Source organism: Engystomops pustulosus, chromosome 5 (genome assembly GCF_040894005.1).
Source record: "Engystomops pustulosus chromosome 5, aEngPut4.maternal, whole genome shotgun sequence".
In the NCBI taxonomy this organism is placed as follows: Eukaryota; Metazoa; Chordata; class Amphibia; order Anura; family Leptodactylidae; genus Engystomops; species Engystomops pustulosus.
In genome coordinates this window covers 202,705,322-202,725,318 of record NC_092415.1, presented here as the reverse complement: position 1 = coordinate 202,725,318, position 19,997 = coordinate 202,705,322, and the positions used below count along the sequence as shown (strand labels likewise).

Here is a 19,997-nt window from a genome sequence, read left to right as displayed (position 1 = left end):
CACGGCACATAGTACATAGGACATGGCACATAGTATGCACTGCACATAGTACACACCGCACATAGCACACTGCACACAGTACACACTGCACATAGTACACATTACACTATACACAGGACACTACACATAGTACACACTGCACATAGTACACAGGACACTGCACATAGTACACAGGACACTGCACATAGTACACACTGCACATAGTACACAGGACACTGCACATAGTACACAGGACACTGCACATAGTACACACTGCACATAGTACACAGGACACTGCACATAGTACACAGGACACTGCACATAGTACACACTGCACATAGTACACAGGACACTGCACATAGTACAGATAAATGTGAGCCATTGGAGGTTTCAATCAGCCACATATTTCCAAGAGGAATAACAGAGAAACAACATGATTTATAAGAAAAGATGCTCCTGGTTCAGCATCTACTAAAGCAGACATATCATGGAGAGGCGAGAGGCGTCGACAACAAGGAGTCGGGGGATGGGGTTTCCCTTTAGGGTACGTTCAACCATGGCAGTAATGCATGAGTTTGTAAGCGTGATGGTAACAGCTATGTAATCAGGCAAATCTCCTCTTGTAAGTTCTTTCTGATGCGTGTGGACATGCATGCGTTACTGCCACGTGTGTACTATGACTGGTGCTTGCGGCGCCCCCTGTACCCCTATGACACGGGTTTATATATGATGCATATGCTGCGACTTTATGAGCCCCTTGAGGCTGGGCCTGAGGCTATCGCTCTCCTCTCTGCCCTCCTTGAAGACTGCACCTGGGTCTTAGGGCGTTCACCAGGCAACGGCTATCAATAAATTGACACGGGAGCCGCTGAAAGCTCGTCAGAGGCTTCTGCTTAATGGGAAATTAATTATAATATAATTATACACTGGTTAATATATGCAACTGAGGAGCGGCGGGGGATTTTCCGGGGCTAAGGAGATGAGATGTCATCACACCACTAAATATTTTAGTTTTGGAACGGATCTGGAAAAATGTAAGATATTCGCCAAAGACATGTATTAAAAATATCATCCAGTGAAGAGTTACAGCATTGACTTACATAGTATGGCGCCACCTGGTGTGCAGAGTGTGTAGCAATGTGCAGGTCCACAGTTATTGAGCTGGGAGCTGGTGGACACACATGCTCAGAGCATAATATACTTACCAGCCTCCACCCATGAATCATCCAGTCCCATCCCGAAACAGCAAGGAAGAGACACACGGACAAGCACAGTCCTCTGCACAGTCCCCAGGATGGCTAAGTACTCGGAAGGGTCCCCAGCCAGTAAGTCTCCCAATCAGTCTCCTTCACCCCTGGTAGCTTTAGATAAGCTGCCAGGGGTGAACAAGAAGGACAGGAGATGTATTCGAACTATGCCTGCAACTGCCAGGGGGAGAAGGAGACTGTCTGGTGGTGACCTGAAGCTGTAGAGAATACAAGATTTTGTAGTGAACATACAAATGGTTATAGACAAGTCTCTAGGAGATTTCAAGTCACTCTCCTTCTACCTCTGACAGGCAAAAGAATATTCCTCAGTCACTCTCCTTCTACCTCTGGCAGCCATAGGAATTGTCCTCAGTCACTTTGCTTCTACCTCTGACATGCATAAGAATATTCCTCAGTCACTCTCCTTCTACTTCTGACAGCCATAAGAATATTCCTCGGTCACTCTCCTTCTACCTCTGGCAGCCATAAGAATATTCCTCAGTCACTCTCCTTCTACCTCTGACAGCCATAAGAATATTCCTCAGTCACTCTCCTTCTACCTCTGACAGCCATAAGAATATTCCTCAGTCACTCTCCTTCTACCTCTGACAGCCATAAGAGTATTCCTCAGTCACTCTCCTTCTACCTCTGGCAGCCATAAGAATTGCCCTTAGTCACTCTCATTCTACCTCTGACAGCCATAAGAATATTCCTCAGTCACTCTTCTTCTACCTCTGACAGCCATAAGAATATTCCTCAGTCACTCTCCTTCTACCTCTGACAGCCATAAGAATATTCCTCAGTCACTCTCCTTCTACCCTGACAGCCATAAGAATATTCCTCAGTCACTCTCCTTCTACCTCTGACAGCCATAAGAATATTCCTCAGTCACTCTTCTTCTACCTCTGGCAGCCATAAGAATTGCCCTTAGTCACTCTCATTCTACCTCTGACAGCCATAAGAATATTCCTCAGTCACTCTTCTTCTACCTCTGACAGCCATAAGAATATTCCTCAGTCACTCTCCTTCTACCTCTGACAGCCATAAGAATATTCCTCAGTCACTCTCCTTCTACCCTGACAGCCATAAGAATATTCCTCAGTCACTCTCCTTCTACCTCTGACAGCCATAAGAATATTCCTTAGTCACTCTTCTTCTACCTCTGACAGCCATAAGAATATTCCTCAGTCACTCTCCTTCTACCTCTGACAGCCATAAGAATATTCCTCAGTAGGTCAGAAGTCATAAGCCAGTGAGTTTATCCAGAAGTTCAGGTTCGGCTCACCTTACCCCCTGCCGCTAACACTGGTGTTAACTATTTAAATGTTGCCAATTCCTCCTGGATCATTGCTCCATAATGATGTCACCCGGAGCCACGATCCTTGGGAGAATGTTGGTGGTGTTTTTGCACTGACATTTAATCACCACCGGCAAAGTGGGTCACAGGGACTATCCTCTGGTAAATGGCTTTGCTGGGGGCATTTGAAGGGTAACACCTGCAATCAGTGCCACGGACGTTTCTGGTGGAGTTTAGCATTCAGTTGCGGTAACCAAACTAAACTTTTAGCTCATCCTTATTGAAAAAAGGACAGATTTACGAGGGATTATTATCTAATTTCTTGCAAGACGACTTGCTAAGGACCTGATTTATTACTGCCAGAGGGAGAAGGAGACTGACTTGTAACTAAGTTACTATGGACTATTCTGATTACTGCCAGAGGAGGAGACTGTCTGGTGGTGACCTGAAGCTGTAGAGAATACAAGATTTTCTACTTCTGACAGCCATAAGAATATTCCTCGGTCACTCTCCTTCTACCTCTGGCAGCCATAAGAATATTCCTCAGTCACTCTCCTTCTACCTCTGACAGCCATAAGAATATTCCTCAGTCACTCTCCTTCTATCTCTGACAGCCATAAGAATATTCCTCAGTCACTCTCCTTCTACCTCTGACAGCCATAAGAGTATTCCTCAGTCACTCTCCTTCTACCTCTGACAGCCATAAGAGTATTCCTCAGTCACTCTCCTTCTACCTCTGGCAGCCATAAGAATTGCCCTTAGTCACTCTCATTCTACCTCTGACAGCCATAAGAATATTCCTCAGTCACTCTCCTTCTACCTCTGACAGCCATAAGAATATTCCTCAGTCACTCTCCTTCTACCCTGACAGCCATAAGAATATTCCTCAGTCACTCTCCTTCTACCTCTGACAGCCATAAGAATATTCCTCAGTCACTCTTCTTCTACCTCTGGCAGCCATAAGAATTGCCCTTAGTCACTCTCATTCTACCTCTGACAGCCATAAGAATATTCCTCAGTCACTCTTCTTCTACCTCTGACAGCCATAAGAATATTCCTCAGTCACTCTCCTTCTACCTCTGACAGCCATAAGAATATTCCTCAGTCACTCTCCTTCTACCCTGACAGCCATAAGAATATTCCTCAGTCACTCTCCTTCTACCTCTGACAGCCATAAGAATATTCCTCAGTCACTCTTCTTCTACCTCTGACAGCCATAAGAATATTCCTCAGTCACTCTCCTTCTACCTCTGACAGCCATAAGAATATTCCTCAGTAGGTCAGAAGTCATAAGCCAGTGAGTTTATCCAGAAGTTCAGGTTCGGCTCACCTTACCCCCTGCCGCTAACATGGGTGTTAACTATTTAAATGTTGCCAATTCCTCCTGGATCATTGCTCCATAATGATGTCACCCGGAGCCACGATCCTTGGGAGAATGTTGGTGGTGTTTTTGCACTGACATTTAATCACCACCGGCAAAGTGGGTCACAGGGACTATCCTCTGGTAAATGGCTTTGCTGGGGGCATTTGAAGGGTAACACCTGCAATCAGTGCCACGGACGTTTCTGGTGGAGTTTAGCATTCAGTTGCGGTAACCAAACTAAACTTTTAGCTCATCCTTATTGAAAAAAGGACAGATTTACGAGGGATTATTATCTAATTTCTTGCAAGACGACTTGCTAAGGACCTGATTTATTACTGCCAGAGGGAGAAGGAGACTGACTTGTAACTAAGTTACTATGGACTATTCTGATTACTGCCAGAGGAGGAGACTGTCTGGTGGTGACCTGAAGCTGTAGAGAATACAAGATTTTCTACTTCTGACAGCCATAAGAATATTCCTCGGTCACTCTCCTTCTACCTCTGGCAGCCATAAGAATATTCCTCAGTCACTCTCCTTCTACCTCTGACAGCCATAAGAATATTCCTCAGTCACTCTCCTTCTATCTCTGACAGCCATAAGAATATTCCTCAGTCACTCTCCTTCTACCTCTGACAGCCATAAGAGTATTCCTCAGTCACTCTCCTTCTACCTCTGACAGCCATAAGAGTATTCCTCAGTCACTCTCCTTCTACCTCTGGCAGCCATAAGAATTGCCCTTAGTCACTCTCATTCTACCTCTGACAGCCATAAGAATATTCCTCAGTCACTCTCCTTCTACCTCTGACAGCCATAAGAATATTCCTCAGTCACTCTCCTTCTACCCTGACAGCCATAAGAATATTCCTCAGTCACTCTCCTTCTACCTCTGACAGCCATAAGAATATTCCTCAGTCACTCTTCTTCTACCTCTGGCAGCCATAAGAATTGCCCTTAGTCACTCTCATTCTACCTCTGACAGCCATAAGAATATTCCTCAGTCACTCTTCTTCTACCTCTGACAGCCATAAGAATATTCCTCAGTCACTCTCCTTCTACCTCTGACAGCCATAAGAATATTCCTCAGTCACTCTCCTTCTACCCTGACAGCCATAAGAATATTCCTCAGTCACTCTCCTTCTACCTCTGACAGCCATAAGAATATTCCTCAGTCACTCTTCTTCTACCTCTGACAGCCATAAGAATATTCCTCAGTCACTCTCCTTCTACCTCTGACAGCCATAAGAATATTCCTCAGTAGGTCAGAAGTCATAAGCCAGTGAGTTTATCCAGAAGTTCAGGTTCGGCTCACCTTACCCCCTGCCGCTAACATGGGTGTTAACTATTTAAATGTTGCCAATTCCTCCTGGATCATTGCTCCATAATGATGTCACCCGGAGCCACGATCCTTGGGAGAATGTTGGTGGTGTTTTTGCACTGACATTTAATCACCACCGGCAAAGTGGGTCACAGGGACTATCCTCTGGTAAATGGCTTTGCTGGGGGCATTTGAAGGGTAACACCTGCAATCAGTGCCACGGACGTTTCTGGTGGAGTTTAGCATTCAGTTGCGGTAACCAGACTAAACTTTTAGCTCATCCTTATTGAAAAAAGGACAGATTTACGAGGGATTATTATCTAATTTCTTGCAAGACGACTTGCTAAGGACCTGATTTATTACTGCCAGAGGGAGAAGGAGACTGACTTGTAACTAAGTTACCATGGACTATTCTGATTACTGCCAGAGGAGGAAGGAAATTGACTGGGGACACTTCTTACATTTTCTAGATAAATCTTGTACTCTTTTTGGCTCAAGATGAGTCAGTCTCCTACTCCACCTGGCAGCAGCAGAAATTGGGGCTCATTTACTTATCCGATCCAGTCGTGAAGCAGCACGTTGTCCGACGTAGATTCGGGTTCTGCCCGGATTCACTAAGGTCCGTACACCCGATATCCAGCAGGTGTCGCTGCTGCGCCGAGGTCCACCGGAGTTCACCTGCTTCTTCTTGGTGCATGTAAGTGCTTGATCTTGCAACACATTTAGTTTTTTAAATTTTGCGGTTTTTCCGAATCCGTCGGGTTGTGCGAAGGCCACGCCCCCCGATTTCTGTCGCGTAAAAGCCGGTGCGATTGCACCAAAATCCAATCACGTGCGCCAAAATCCCAGCAGAATTCAGCGCAAAACGGAAAAATTCGGGAAACCCGACGAAAGTGCGGCGTTCGGACCCGTAGTAAATGAGTCCCATTGTTCCAATAGGTTTCTGGTCTATTCTTATGGCTGTCAGAGGTGGAAGGAGAATGACTGGAAATCTCCTATTTAAAAAAAAATAAACCTGTGTTCTATAACACCGGACGGGGATTATGTTAAGTTCCAATTTCCAGAACTAACATCTTTTCGGACCAAACAGATTCTGCTCTTACTGCGGACAGCAGCGAAACTTGGGAATCTTGGATTTTTTGGTCATCTCTAATTATGATGTAGTATTGTCATTTTTGTGACTTATTTTTCTTTTTTAAGCTCTCGTTTTTTTGTACTGTTTGTATTATTTGCTTTTCATTGTTGCATTTCTATTGTGTTATTGATATTTGTGACTTCTTTTCCCGATAACTTGCGGTGACATTCCGGGCCGTCCCCTGGTTCCCCATGGCCCTGTATCTCTGTAATGACATGACTTAATCCCTGGTTTGTGCCTCCATTGGCAGCATTGTGGCGGTGGAGCAGCATCTGCTGGTGTCCTCTCCTCCTCTCCCCATCGCTCGCTTGGGTTGTGTATTTTTCTTCCACCCTCTCTCAGAATTCCTTTCTTTTTTTTTTTTCTCCTTTTCTCCAGCTGGTATAATTTATTCCTGCAACCTCCCAGACCAAGATAACCTGTGCAGTCAGCTGGAGCCCCCTGCGGACAGCTGTCTCCCTCTTAGCTGATGGAAAGCTGCCACTAGCAGAGAATAGAAGGAGCCTGACAATACAGCAGCCTCAGCATCAGCACAAGCTCTATGCTCCTCTATTGTTCCTCGGTGTTAAATGCTTCTTCCTGCTCATCTGGCCTGCACAATAGCTGTGGAGGGCTCCCGACTCCTCACTGCTGACACAATAAAGGACCACTGAGGGCTAAACACCATTTCAAGTGGAGCTTTCCCCCATTGTGTTCCCGCTGCAGCCACATATCCGCCTTTTCCAAAAGGCAATGGGTCTACCGGAGAGATGCTCCTCATCCATCCCCAGGTCCTGCTGTGGAGTGATTGGGCTTATCCTGGTGCTGGCTCTATGGCAAGCGGATTCACAGGGCGAACATGACAGCAAAAGTATCTACGTGTGGAAGACAGGTAAGTGACCCCCAGGCTGGCCTCATGCTGGCATTGTGTCTCCTGTATGTGCATGTCCCAGGGCGGAGAGAGGATGATGGGTCCTGCTGTGTGACCTGATGGACATGGATATTAAGTTGTGTTTATCTAAGCAGCTGCACCCACATATCCATCCATATACAGTCCACTATCTATTTATCTGTCTGTCCATCCTGCCAGGTATCTGTCCACTATCTCATTATTTTCACTCTCCAGAATTCCCTGCTCCCTCTCTCATACTTTGTATCCATCATCTACTTTATCTCTGTATCAATTTATGTGTAAATATTTATCTGTCTGTCTAATCCATCTAGTGTCTGTCTACTGGATCTGTTTATCAATGGGTTCTATTTATCTCACATCTATCTATCTATCTATCTATCTCATATCTATCTATCTATCTATCTATCTATCTATCTATCTATCTATCTATCTATCTATCTCCTATCTATCTATCTATCTATCTATCTCCTATCTATCTATCTATCTATCTCATATCTATCTATCATCTATCGTGTATGTACTGTATTATTCCATCTCTTTCCTGTCTCTATACTTTATTTCCTTTTATCAGTACTATCTACCCTAGTTATATGTGTATCTATGTGATATTTATCTGCTTAAATTTCTATGTTCATTTCTCTACACCATGTACATCTGTCTCTTAATCTCTATCTCTTTGCACTACCCTTTTTAATATAGCTTCCTATCTGCAATATCTATCTACATGCAGTATTTATATAAGGATCTACCTATCTATCTATCTACCTATCTATCTATCTATATATCTATCTATCTATCTATCTCATATCTATCTATCTATCTCATATCTATCTACCTACCTATCTATCTATCTATCTCCTATCTATCTATCTATCTATCTCCTATCTATCTATCTATCTATCTATCTATCTATCTATCTATCTATCTCATATCTATCTATCTATCTATCTATCTATCTCCTATCTATCTATCTATCTATCTATCTATCTATCTATCTATCTCATATCTATCTATCTATCTATCTCCTATCTATCTATCTATCTATCTATCTATCTATCTCATATCTATCTATCTATCTCATATCTATCTATCTATCTATCTATCTGTCTATCTATCTATCTATCTATCTACCTATCTATCTATCTATCTATCTATCTATCTCATATCTATCTATCTATCTATCTATCTATCTATCTATCTATCATCTATCTATCTATCTATCTATCTATCTATCTATCTCATATCTATCTATCTATCTCATATCTATCTATCTATCTATCTATCTGTCTATCTATCTATCTATCTATCTATATCTATCTATCTATCTATCTATCTATCTATCTATCTATCTATCTCATATCTATCTATCTATCTATCTATCTCCTATCTATCTATCTATCTATCTATCTATCTATCTCATATCTATCTATCTATCTCATATCTATCTATCTATCTATCTGTCTATCTATCTATCTATCTATCTATCTATCTGCATTAATTTGTGTTCATTTTATCATACATCTCCTGTCTATTTCAACACTGTACTTTTGTCCATAGATTCTGCACATCTTATAATCTCCTGTTTGCAAGGTCCACGTGACAGATACAGTGTACTGTTTCTGGGGGGTCCAGGCTATTTTGGGGTGTTTGTCAGTAGACAGTTGGTTATTGCTTTCTGTTGCTACATTCTGGTGTCTAATGTGTTAAATGATAAGTTACAGTTTGCTGCATGTATATATTGTATATTATAATGTACATTTCTGCACTTTGCATTGGCTTCAGTTCAGGACCCCAGGGTTATGTGATGGTGTCCAGAACCGCAGAATGAAACTTTCCAGCTGTTTGATATCTTCTGTGACCGCAGTGACAAGTTTGCTTTTGATAGTGACATAGATTCAGAAAATGAGGCTTCTCCAGATATGATTTTGCAGAGTAAGGGGCACAGCAGACCTCTGCATTGTACTACAGGGTCATCCGCTGACCATTACTATAGGCACATTTGGGTTTGTATAGGGGGTTCTGTAACATGCAATGGATAATTGTGGGTGGCTCTGCCCTGGGTCAACTCTACCCAGTCAAAACACAAGTCAATAGTCTCTGGATTGACAATAAAATTCTAGGTGCCCACCTTCCTTGGCTTGGTGCCACATGGACAGATCTACTTCCATCTAGGTTGGACCTTATGGACCTGGGTCTTTATTAAACCTTATCTGCTGTGATACTATTATATATCCAGTATTCACCCAGCTGCTAGAGGAGGGCTGAATCCATCCCAAGGGCACAGCATCCCTCTGCCCTTACTAATGCCAGGGCTAATGTGGCACTGGGTGATCCTTTGTGTCATGTGGGTTGGGGAGGGAAGTGACGAGGACGTGGTTTTCGCTGGTTTGAATAGAAGTTTAATTAGTGCTTTGTGCATTACAATGGAAGAATTTACATAAAAGGCTTTAACAAAGCGACCGGAATACAAATAATGGGGATTATTACAGGGACAGACTGCACCAGATTTCAAGAACATAAGGGTGATATGGGATATTGCCCCTAATGACCCTACAGAGGGGCGATGGGTAATTATAGGGTGTATCCTCCAGCAATTGCTGCAAATAGAATGTTGGGAAATGTGATACATTGTTGCAACATATGGAATCATAATATTTGTGATATGTATTTACATAGCAATAGATGTAGCAGTGTGCGATGTGTTGTATGGGAAGCAGAGCAGAAGTCATCACCTGTGACTATGCGACACACTCAGCACTGCTACATCAGCGCATGGTTTTCCAAAGAATGTTTGAAAGTCAGTGCCACGTTTAACTATATACGTTCCGGATGGTCGCGCTCATGATGTTGCCGTGCACAAAGCCGCCTTGATGAGCTCGGAGTACAGAGTATATGTGACACAGACTGCTAAGCCTCTGTAAATTGGGTTAGCTCTCCATCTCCCTGATAGCACAGCTTATCACCATAATGGAAGGTACTCATTCTTTGATTTGTCTTAACCCAGCCGTTGCCTCAAGGGTTTGTGCTAGTAGCAGACTCGGTTGATGTGGATGTGATTACGAAATGGATCTGGGAATTATACCAATCTTACAATGGGGATGGGGGTGTATATAGAAAAGTCAGTGCTCACGCTGGATACAGTGTTGTCACATGCTGGATACATATATATATAGTCAGTATTGTCACACGCTGGATACATATAGTGAGTATTGTCACATGCTGGATACATATATATAGTCAGTATTGTCACATGCTGGATACATATAGTCAGTATTGTCACATGCTGGATACATATATATAGTCAGTATTGCCACATGATGGATACATATAGTCAGTATTGTCACACGCTGGATACATATATATAGTCAGTATTGTCACATGCTGGATACATATATATAGTCAGTTTTGTCACATGCTGGATACATATAGTCAGTATTGTCACATGCTGGATACATATATATAGTCAGTATTGCCACATGATGGATACATATAGTCAGTATTGTCACACGCTGGATACATATATATAGTCAGTTTTGTCACATGCTGGATACATATAGTCAGTATTGTCACATGCTGGATACATATATATAGTCAGTATTGTCACATGCTGGATACATATATATAGTCAGTATTGTCACACGCTGGATACATATAGTCAGTATTGTCACATGATGGATGCATATATATAGTCAGTATTGTCACATGCTGGATACATATAGTGAGTGTTGTCACATGCTGGATACATATATAGTCAGTATTGTCACATGCTGGATACATATACAGTCAGTATTGTCACATGCTGGATACATATATATAGTCAGTATTGTCACATGCTGGATACATATATATAGTCAGTATTGTCACATGCTGGATACTTATAGTCAGTATTGTCACATGCTGGATACATATAGTCAGTATTGTCACATGCTGGATACATATAGTCAGTATTGTCACATGCTGGATACTTATAGTCAGTATTGTCACATGCTGGATACATATAGTCAGTATTGTCACATGCTGGATACATATAGTCAGTTTTGTGACACGCTGGATACATATATATAGTCAGTATTGTCACATGCTGGATACATATACAGTCAGTATTGTCACATGCTGGATACATATATATAGTCAGTATTGTCACATGCTGAATACATATATATAGTCAGTATTGTCACATGCTGGATACTTATAGTCAGTATTGTCACATGCTGGATACATATAGTCAGTATTGTCACATGCTGGATACATATAGTCAGTATTGTCACATGCTGGATACATATAGTCAGTATTGTCACATGCTGGATACTTATAGTCAGTATTGTCACATGCTGGATACATATAGTCAGTATTGTCACATGCTGGATACATATAGTCAGTTTTGTGACACGCTGGATACATATATATAGTCAGTATTGTCACATGCTGGATACATATATATAGTCAGTATTGTCACATGCTGGATACATATAGTCAGTATTGTCACATGCTGGATACATATAGTCAGTATTGTCACATGCTGGATACATATAGTCAGTATTGTCACATGCTGGATACATATAGTCAGTATTGTCACATGCTGGATACATATATATATATAGTCAGTATTGTCACACGGCGGATACACATTTATAGTCAGTATTGTCACACGGCGGATACATATATATAGTCAGTATTGTCACATGCTGGATACATATATATAGTCAGTATTGTCACATGCTGGATACATATATATATAGTCAGTATTGTCACACGGCGGATACACATTTATAGTCAGTATTGTCACACGGCGGATACACATTTATAGTCAGTATTGTCACACGGTGGATACATATATATATATAGTAAGTATTGTCACATGCTGGATACATATAGTGAGTATTGTCACATGCTGGATACATATAGTGAGTATTGTCACATGCTGGATACATGTATATAGTCAGTATTGTCACATGCTGCATACACGTATATAGTTAGTATTGTCACACGGTGGATACATATATATATATAGTCAGTATTGTCACATGCTGGATACATATAGTCAGTATTGTCACATGCTGGATACATATATATAGTCAGTATTGTCACATGCTGGATACATATAGTGAGTATTGTCACATGCTGGATACATGTATATAGTCAGTATTGTCACATGCTGCATACACGTATATAGTTAGTATAGTCACATGGCGGATACACATTTATAGTCAGTATTGTCACATGCTGGATACATATAGTCAGTATTGTCACACGCTGGATACATATATATAGTCAGTATTGTCACATGCTGGATACATATATATAGTCAGTATTGTCACATGCTGGATACATGTATATAGTCAGTATTGTCACATGCTGGATACATGTATATAGTCAGTATTGTCACATGCTGGATACATGTATATAGTCAGTATTGTCACACGGCGGATACACATTTATAGTCACTATTGTCACATGCTGGATACATGTATATAGTCATTATAGGAATCAGTTCTTTGTGAGATCCGGGGCGGTCAGTAGGGTCAGTGCCTGAGGGCTGGAAGCGCAGGGAACGCACATGGTCCCACTACATCCTATCAATTGAATACAATCAAGAGACCTCCTTCTATTTTATTGCTTTCTGCTCTTTTCTTGGGGGCTGACTGCTTGGGTTTAGGTTTCATCAAGGTAGAGACTCCAGGAGTAAAAGATTGATGGGTCCCCCCAGATATCTGGGAGTTGTGCCCATTCCCTGTGGCCTGGGTTGGGTTTTCTGGGACATACTGCAGATAGTTACAGCTCATCCACATCTACTTGAATGGGATTGAGCTGTAAAGGGACCATTTGATCAATGGATGAGCCTGGAAAGGAGAAGCAGCACTTATCAGGATGGCTGCGCTGATTGAAGTAGCTTAGAGGTTTGGGTTTCCACTTTTGGATCCACCTTGCTCTAATATTGCTTTCCGATACTAAGGATAGATCATCCGTGTTCTAATCTTTGAAAAACCCCTTTAAGAACCTCTCAGGCTGGTGCTATAATGTCACTAATCTGTGTGTAAGAGGAGTCTTACCTGCGACCCCCAAGCTGGGGGAGACCTCATGTGCCCCCTATATATCATACCCCTAGTTAAAGATGTCACACGTATTAACATGCTGTACGTTGTGTATCTATATGTATGTATCAGTAAGTACAATGTATTTATTATTATGTTTATTACTTCCTATAATACTAAGAAAAAGCCCCCCAGGAACGGGCGTCCGTTCCAACCTTTAAGGCAAATCAATCAATGGCGGTGTCCCACTTATCAGCCACTTTCACAGATTTTAAGCCTAAACCTAATCATTACGTCTTCCATCAAGAGGAGTCATTGTTTGCCGAGCGTCAGCTATTCACACTCCCTAAATTCGATTGACCTTTGCCCCCTCATGGGTATTCATTGCTGCCTTCTTTTTTTCCAGTGTAGACTCTTGTAAATGGGAATTGCACATATTCATGGAACATTATTGTATCTGGGTCAAGCCATCAGTCTGCTGGTCTGGATCTCCAGCCTTAGACATGTGATCAGATTATCCCTACATGTTATACATTGTGGCTGCTACAGGGATTCCCACCCTAAAGTCCATCAAGTTGTAAAATGCCGTACAACTCCGGTCTCAAGGAAGTGGATTTCTATCCTGCGTCTTATATATCCTTGAGATCTACTAAGAGGTTCTTGTCAGTGGTCATAGTCAGTTCTGCTAGAAAGACCAATTGTACCACAAAGAAAGTGGAAGTTTTGGTTGTGCGCCCATTGGCCCAAAATGCCCAGTTGTAGGTGACCAAGAACTATTTGATCAGAGTCTTGAGTTTGGGTGGTTTGAAGAAGTGACCCATAAGTGCTAACCTTGGGATCAGTAAACCTCCTTGAGGTAGAAGCCATGTATTGACTTCCTTACATCCGAGCACACTCTCCTCTGTTGGGTTTAGGAGCAATGTGACAACTTATAATAATCTTGGCTGCTTGGCCGGAACATACTTGGTGCACGTCTATTTAATTAAGCTCTATACTTGTTCTCCATTGTGTTTGTCACCAGGGTTTATTTGAGGTGTGGTGGCTTTGTGGGAAGGTATAATGGTGTTGTCCTTGGCATTTGGTCCCTTGGTGGACATTGGTGGTCCAGTTGGAAGCCAATAACAAGTTCTGGATTCCTGACCCTTGATGGCCTTTAGATTGACTATTGAGTCCCACCTCCTTTTGGAGAGGACTTGAGATAAACTCCATTCTTTAGTCTTCTTTTAGAAGCACTTGGGTGGTCAAAGCATCTTCCAGCGGCTACATGTACTAGATGTTCTTATCTCTCTTCTAACAATGGCTTAGCAATAGAGTCTCATCTCTGCTGCCTCCTGATGCTTCCCTAATTAGACCTCATATATTACGGGGTTATTATATCTGACATCGAACCCAGGTCCAAGTCCATGGGCCTGACAACTGAACCTGACAAATGAGTCTTCTTTTCATATATATCTTTATTATTACAATGTGTATACACCGAGATTGATATAGAAACGCATTGTCCTCTAATAAGACTCGGAGCATCTGGGCCATAAAGCCATTTGTCACTGTCTAATAGTCCCTCTGGAGGATGGCACGTCCCGCTCCAGCCTTGTGCATGTGTTACTGAGGCCAGTGCACTTTGTCCTCCGGGTCATGGCAGGAGTCTTTGTGGCTTTTCCTGAAAGAATAGTCTTTGTATCTCCGCAGGTCAGGGACTCATTCAATACATGAACTTTATGCAAGATACAAAGTTCATTTGCAAGTTCTGCACGCGGCGCGGATCATTTATTATCCGTAACATAAAGGCCTTGTCCAGTTTTATTTGCCCACTTCTCGAACGTGCGGACCCCCCATGTGCAGCTGATGGAGGAGCCAACAGTGTCTGCTGTCCAAGGTGCTGAAACGTCCATGCAAATCAATCCATAGAAAGAGCCTATAGATCTGTGTGGGCAGATGGGGAAATGTTTACTTACTGGTCCTCATCCATATGGATTAGAAGGACACAGATACAATGGACACCTCCCTCCTCCTGCAGCTACATAGGGGTCTGGCCCCTCGTTTCAAAGAGACAACTCTACAGACGCCTACATGATATGATGACATTTTTAGCGAACTGTTGGCTTCTAGTATTTCTATTTGCCTTGTTGGATGTCATTATCATTGTGCACCTAATAATTTATTCCATCTTTGTATTTGATGTTTCTTCACATCATTTATTCCACCACTAGGACTGTTCATGATGTTGTCAAGAACATGGACATTAAGTTCCTTTACTCGTTTAAATCCCAGGAGCCCCGGTTTGTAGGGGGAACACCATTTGTAGACATTGGGATGAAGGCAAGAGCATCATGGAAGCTTCCTGTAAGCTCAGGCTATTGGCGGCCAGCACTCCCTGAGTGTTGCTGGACCTTCTGGATTATTGGATTAGTTGAGGTTTGTGGGAGCCCATCTCATTTTGGAGAGCACATTCTTGAGCACTTTATATGGACTTTAAGAAAGTGAGCACAAGAAGAAAGCTCTGTTTAGTGTTGACTGCAGAGGACAGGGGTGTGGATGGGGTTTTTTAGACCTATATCCTCATTTAAATGGTCTGGAAAGATATATAGACATCACACCACTTCAGCAGGTAATGTCCATGAGATAAGAATCCTGAAAAAATGCTTCTCAAGTGTGCTGGACCAGGGTCAGACAGTAGGTGTTCTCTTTATGGAGAGATTGCCAATTAAGGCCACCTTAAAGGCGTGTAGAGACTTAAAGCTATAGATTTATAGCTAGGGAATTCTGGGAAGAATTCAAAAACGTTTTCCAAGGTGTTAAATGGAAAACAATGGGGCAGATTTACTTACCCGGTCCCATTGCGATCCCCGATCCGGAATGTCTGATGAGGATTCGAAGCTGCCACGATGCACTAAGGTTGTGCGTCCAACTTCCTTCATGTGTCGCTTCCCCACTCAGGTCCGCCGGAGATCACCTTCTTCTGGTGCATGTAAGTGCTTGATCATGCGACACAATTTGAATTTTAAATTCCGCAGTTTGTCCGTATAAGTTGGGTTGTCCGACGGCCACGACTCCCGATTTGTGTCACATGAAAGCCGGCGCCTATGCGCCACAATCCGATTGCGTGCGCCAAAGACCCGGGGCAATTCGGTGCAAAAAGGAAATATCCGGGAAACGCGACAGAATCGTGGTCTGCGGACCCTTAGTAAATGTGCCCCAATGCCTCCTTTACTGGACCACACATGGAGCCGCTAGAGGAGCCAATCCTGTGCCTTGTCCAAGGTCCTGAAATCTACACATTAGGTTTATGGAGAAATGTTGTGAAATTGTTCTATATGTTATTAGGTCTTCAGTTATAAGGTGATCCTCAAGTGTTCAGTTGTAGCTTGGAGAAATATATAAGTGGCTAGTCAGCGCCTCTCCAGACATCCCACCCCCGATGCACATCTTCTGATCGCTCTCTCTAGTCAACTAACATGCACACGCTTTATTCTGATTGCATCTTTTATTCACCCTTTAGATGTTCAGTGTTTGTTAGCACATCAGTCCATGTACACAGCGATGTATAGAGGAGGAGCAGTCACAGTATAGGTGGTTCCTCCTCCGTGTAGATTGCATCGCCTCGTGTAAAAAGTGTGCAAATCAAAAATGAGCACTTATGTTCTATCTGAAAATTGTGCTTTGTAGTATCTATTATATGTTCCCCTCCATAAAGTATGTATGCCAACAATCAGCCACCTGCCACCAGGCATCTGTGCTCAACACCTGGAGACCCTGTTGTGACCAAAGGTTTATTAGACCCAATGGATTGATTGTTTTTACAAAAACATTCCAGTACCTTGGATAGCAGACAGGCTTAGTCCTCCATCACATCTAGATGCAGGAGTTGGGTAGTATATATATACTCCGTGTCCTGCAGATCCAGGGTCCACAGATTTCAGTACTCTTCCAGTTGGGACAGATTGGCAAATCTGCTAGAAGAACCTGTCCTGCCTGGTGTCCAAGATACTGAAATGCTTATGGAAAGATGTTTATGGTGACTGTCATTTTCATCAATCCTTGAGAGAGAACATGTTTTCTCTAGTGTTGGTTTAAAAATTGAAAGAAGGAGAACGGGTTGTGTTACCATATAAATATGGAAGGAACAAAGATCTTGTAGAAGCCTCCTGAAATCTTACACAATACTCAAGGTGCACAATGGAAAATGTAGAAACTCCACCTGCAATGTCCAAGCCCTTACAAGTCCTGTCTGCTGTCCAGGGTCCTGAAATATTTAGGGAGCCTAATCATTATTGTAGGTCTGGTACCTGGTGGTTACTCTTCCATGAGATTGTCATAAAAATAAGATTCCGGACTGTTGACCTCATGTAGCCTATATTTTACATACATGCCCCTGGACCTCTTCATATTTGTGATCATTGGAGCTCTTAATTTAAGGACCCTCCACCGTGGCTGTCAGGAGATGGTCCCAAGCCTTTCACATCTTTCCAATATCTTTGGTTATACGGATAAATACATTGATCCATCTGCTATACGCCCCATGATGTGTACATCTATCTCTGTAGTCCTCCAGCCCCTCCCCATCTATCTCCTTCCTCTGACCTCTCTCCTTTGTCCTCTGCCCTCTTTCTGCTCCATTTATGAGATGAAATTGAACTTTTGTAATCAAAACCCTAATGGCTCGTGGACCATAATTTACAGATATTGCGGCCCGTGCTCCGCGGACAACCTTTGACTCGTCTTTATTACATGACGTGACACAGAGGCCGCAGTGATTGGTGAGGCCGTATTCCTAACTTGCGGCTCTGGACTACATCTTGCCGGCCTTCAGGTTCACGAACTGATGAGAACATCCCTAGTGACTGTGATAAAGCCTTCCTAAAGAGGAGAAAATGGATTTATTTTCCCTAGATACTCATATATTTTATGTTTTTATGTCTATACGTCTTGTTTAGCAAAGTACAAAGGAAAAGGAACGTGTCACTTGGAAAGCCCCTCTAAATGGAGTCTTAAAGGGAAACTAGCAACTTGCAAACCCCTCTACTCATAACAACAGCACTGTGTAGGGCGCTCTATAAATTTTCTGGAAATATCTATTCTGTTCTCCAGTGATCTGTCATTTTAGAGAAAAATCAGTTTTTAATCTTTATTCTAATTAGATTAGATGCACCAGGGGCGGGGCCACATCGGCTGCTGCGCTCTTTATCTTCTTTCTACACCTTCTGTCTGCATGAGATGTCAATCATTGTGTAAAGGGGTTCTACTGGGTGGACCTTTGTCAGCATCAAACGACAAAAACGTGTGCACCAGAAAAAAGGGCTCCACCCCTGGTGCGCTGAAAAGCTGATTTGCATAGAATACTAAATCAAAATTGTCTGCAAAGTAAATTAAAAGATTGATGGGAAACTGGAAAGATATTCTTGGAAAAAATGAGTAAGTGCCCCACATAATACTTTGGGATTTGGAAGCTGGTCGACTCCCTTAAAACCCAACAAGGGCTGGTCATGGGACTGTTGGAAGTGAATCCTTAATGGATCTAGAAGCAAGACTCCTCCGGCCCATAAATGTCCATTTCATCATATGTTTATAGATAGGACTGTCTTGTTGGCCTCTTTAGTGGCAAATTCTTAGAATGCATCATGTGAAGCATGTTAGTTACTTCTATAGATGGTAGGTGACCTCCAAGATGATGGAAAACAAGAGGTTGCATGTTATCTGATTATTCGCTCTGACAGAATTTATAGGACACACTTGATACATGTGATGTTGGTCATGAATAGAGATGAGCGAGCACTAAAATGCTCGGGTACTCGTTATTCGAGACGAACTTTTCCCGATGCTCGAGTGCTCGTTTCGAGTAACGAGCCCCATTGAAGTCAATGGGAGACTCGAGCATTTTTCAAGGGGACCAAGGCTCTGCACAGGGAAGCTTGGCCAAACTCCTGGGAACCTCAGAAAAGGATGGAAACACCACGGAAATGGACAGGAAACAGCAGGGGCAGCATGCATGGATGCCTCTGAGGCTGCTTAATCGCACCATTATGCCAAAATTATGGGCAACAGCATGGCCATGACAGAGTGACCGAATGAGGCTAGATAGCATCTAAAACATCCAATAATTGACCCTGACACTATAGGGGATGGCATGCAGAGGCAGCGGCAGCGGCAGCAGCGGCAGGCTAGAGAGTGTCATGGCAACATACCCTAAATGGACTCAGGCTTCAAACCAATGGGAACCAAAGGAACCAAAGGAGGTGAGCAAGAAGCGCTCAAATAATATCGGTACATGATAAAAGTTTGCCAGTATATTTTGTGGATTACACAGCAGGGTGGCGACAAAGTTAACATGGAAGCCATGAAAACAATCCAAAATTCTGCCTGACACAGCTCGTTTGATAAGGGGACCATGTATGGAGGCAGTGAACTAGTAGTAGATTAAAGGTGCTGCAGTTAAAACTATGTTAGTTGGACCTTGGCATGGAGCTGGCGCTCCGCTGCCAGGCAAGCTTTCGCCAATCCAAGCCCCTGTCTCTAGGCTACTCCCCAAACAGCACTTCTAAGAACCTTTTGTATAAGATCAAGTGTAGTAGCGTTCTTATAAGTTTGGGATATGGCGGGTGAGGGGAATGTAAACAGATGCGCAAGAAGCGCTGAAATAATATCCGTAAATGATAAAAGTTTGCCAGTATATTTTGTGGATTACACAGCAGGGTGGCGACAAAGTTAACAAGTTTGATGTGGAATGCCCTGTAATAGCT

The 19,997-nt window shown here is 42.7% G+C and overlaps 1 protein-coding gene across 1 annotated transcript in view; it reads left to right on the top strand.

Moving 5' to 3' along the window:
- Positions 1 to 19,997, top strand: part of THSD7A (thrombospondin type 1 domain containing 7A) — a 324,008-nt gene that overhangs the window by 120,422 nt on the left and 183,589 nt on the right. Inside the window, exon 2 of the mRNA XM_072154376.1 lies at positions 6,715 to 7,207. Coding sequence (XP_072010477.1) covers positions 7,069 to 7,207 — 139 coding nt within the window. The 5' untranslated portion in view covers positions 6,715 to 7,068. The remainder of the gene's footprint in view (positions 1 to 6,714; positions 7,208 to 19,997) is intronic.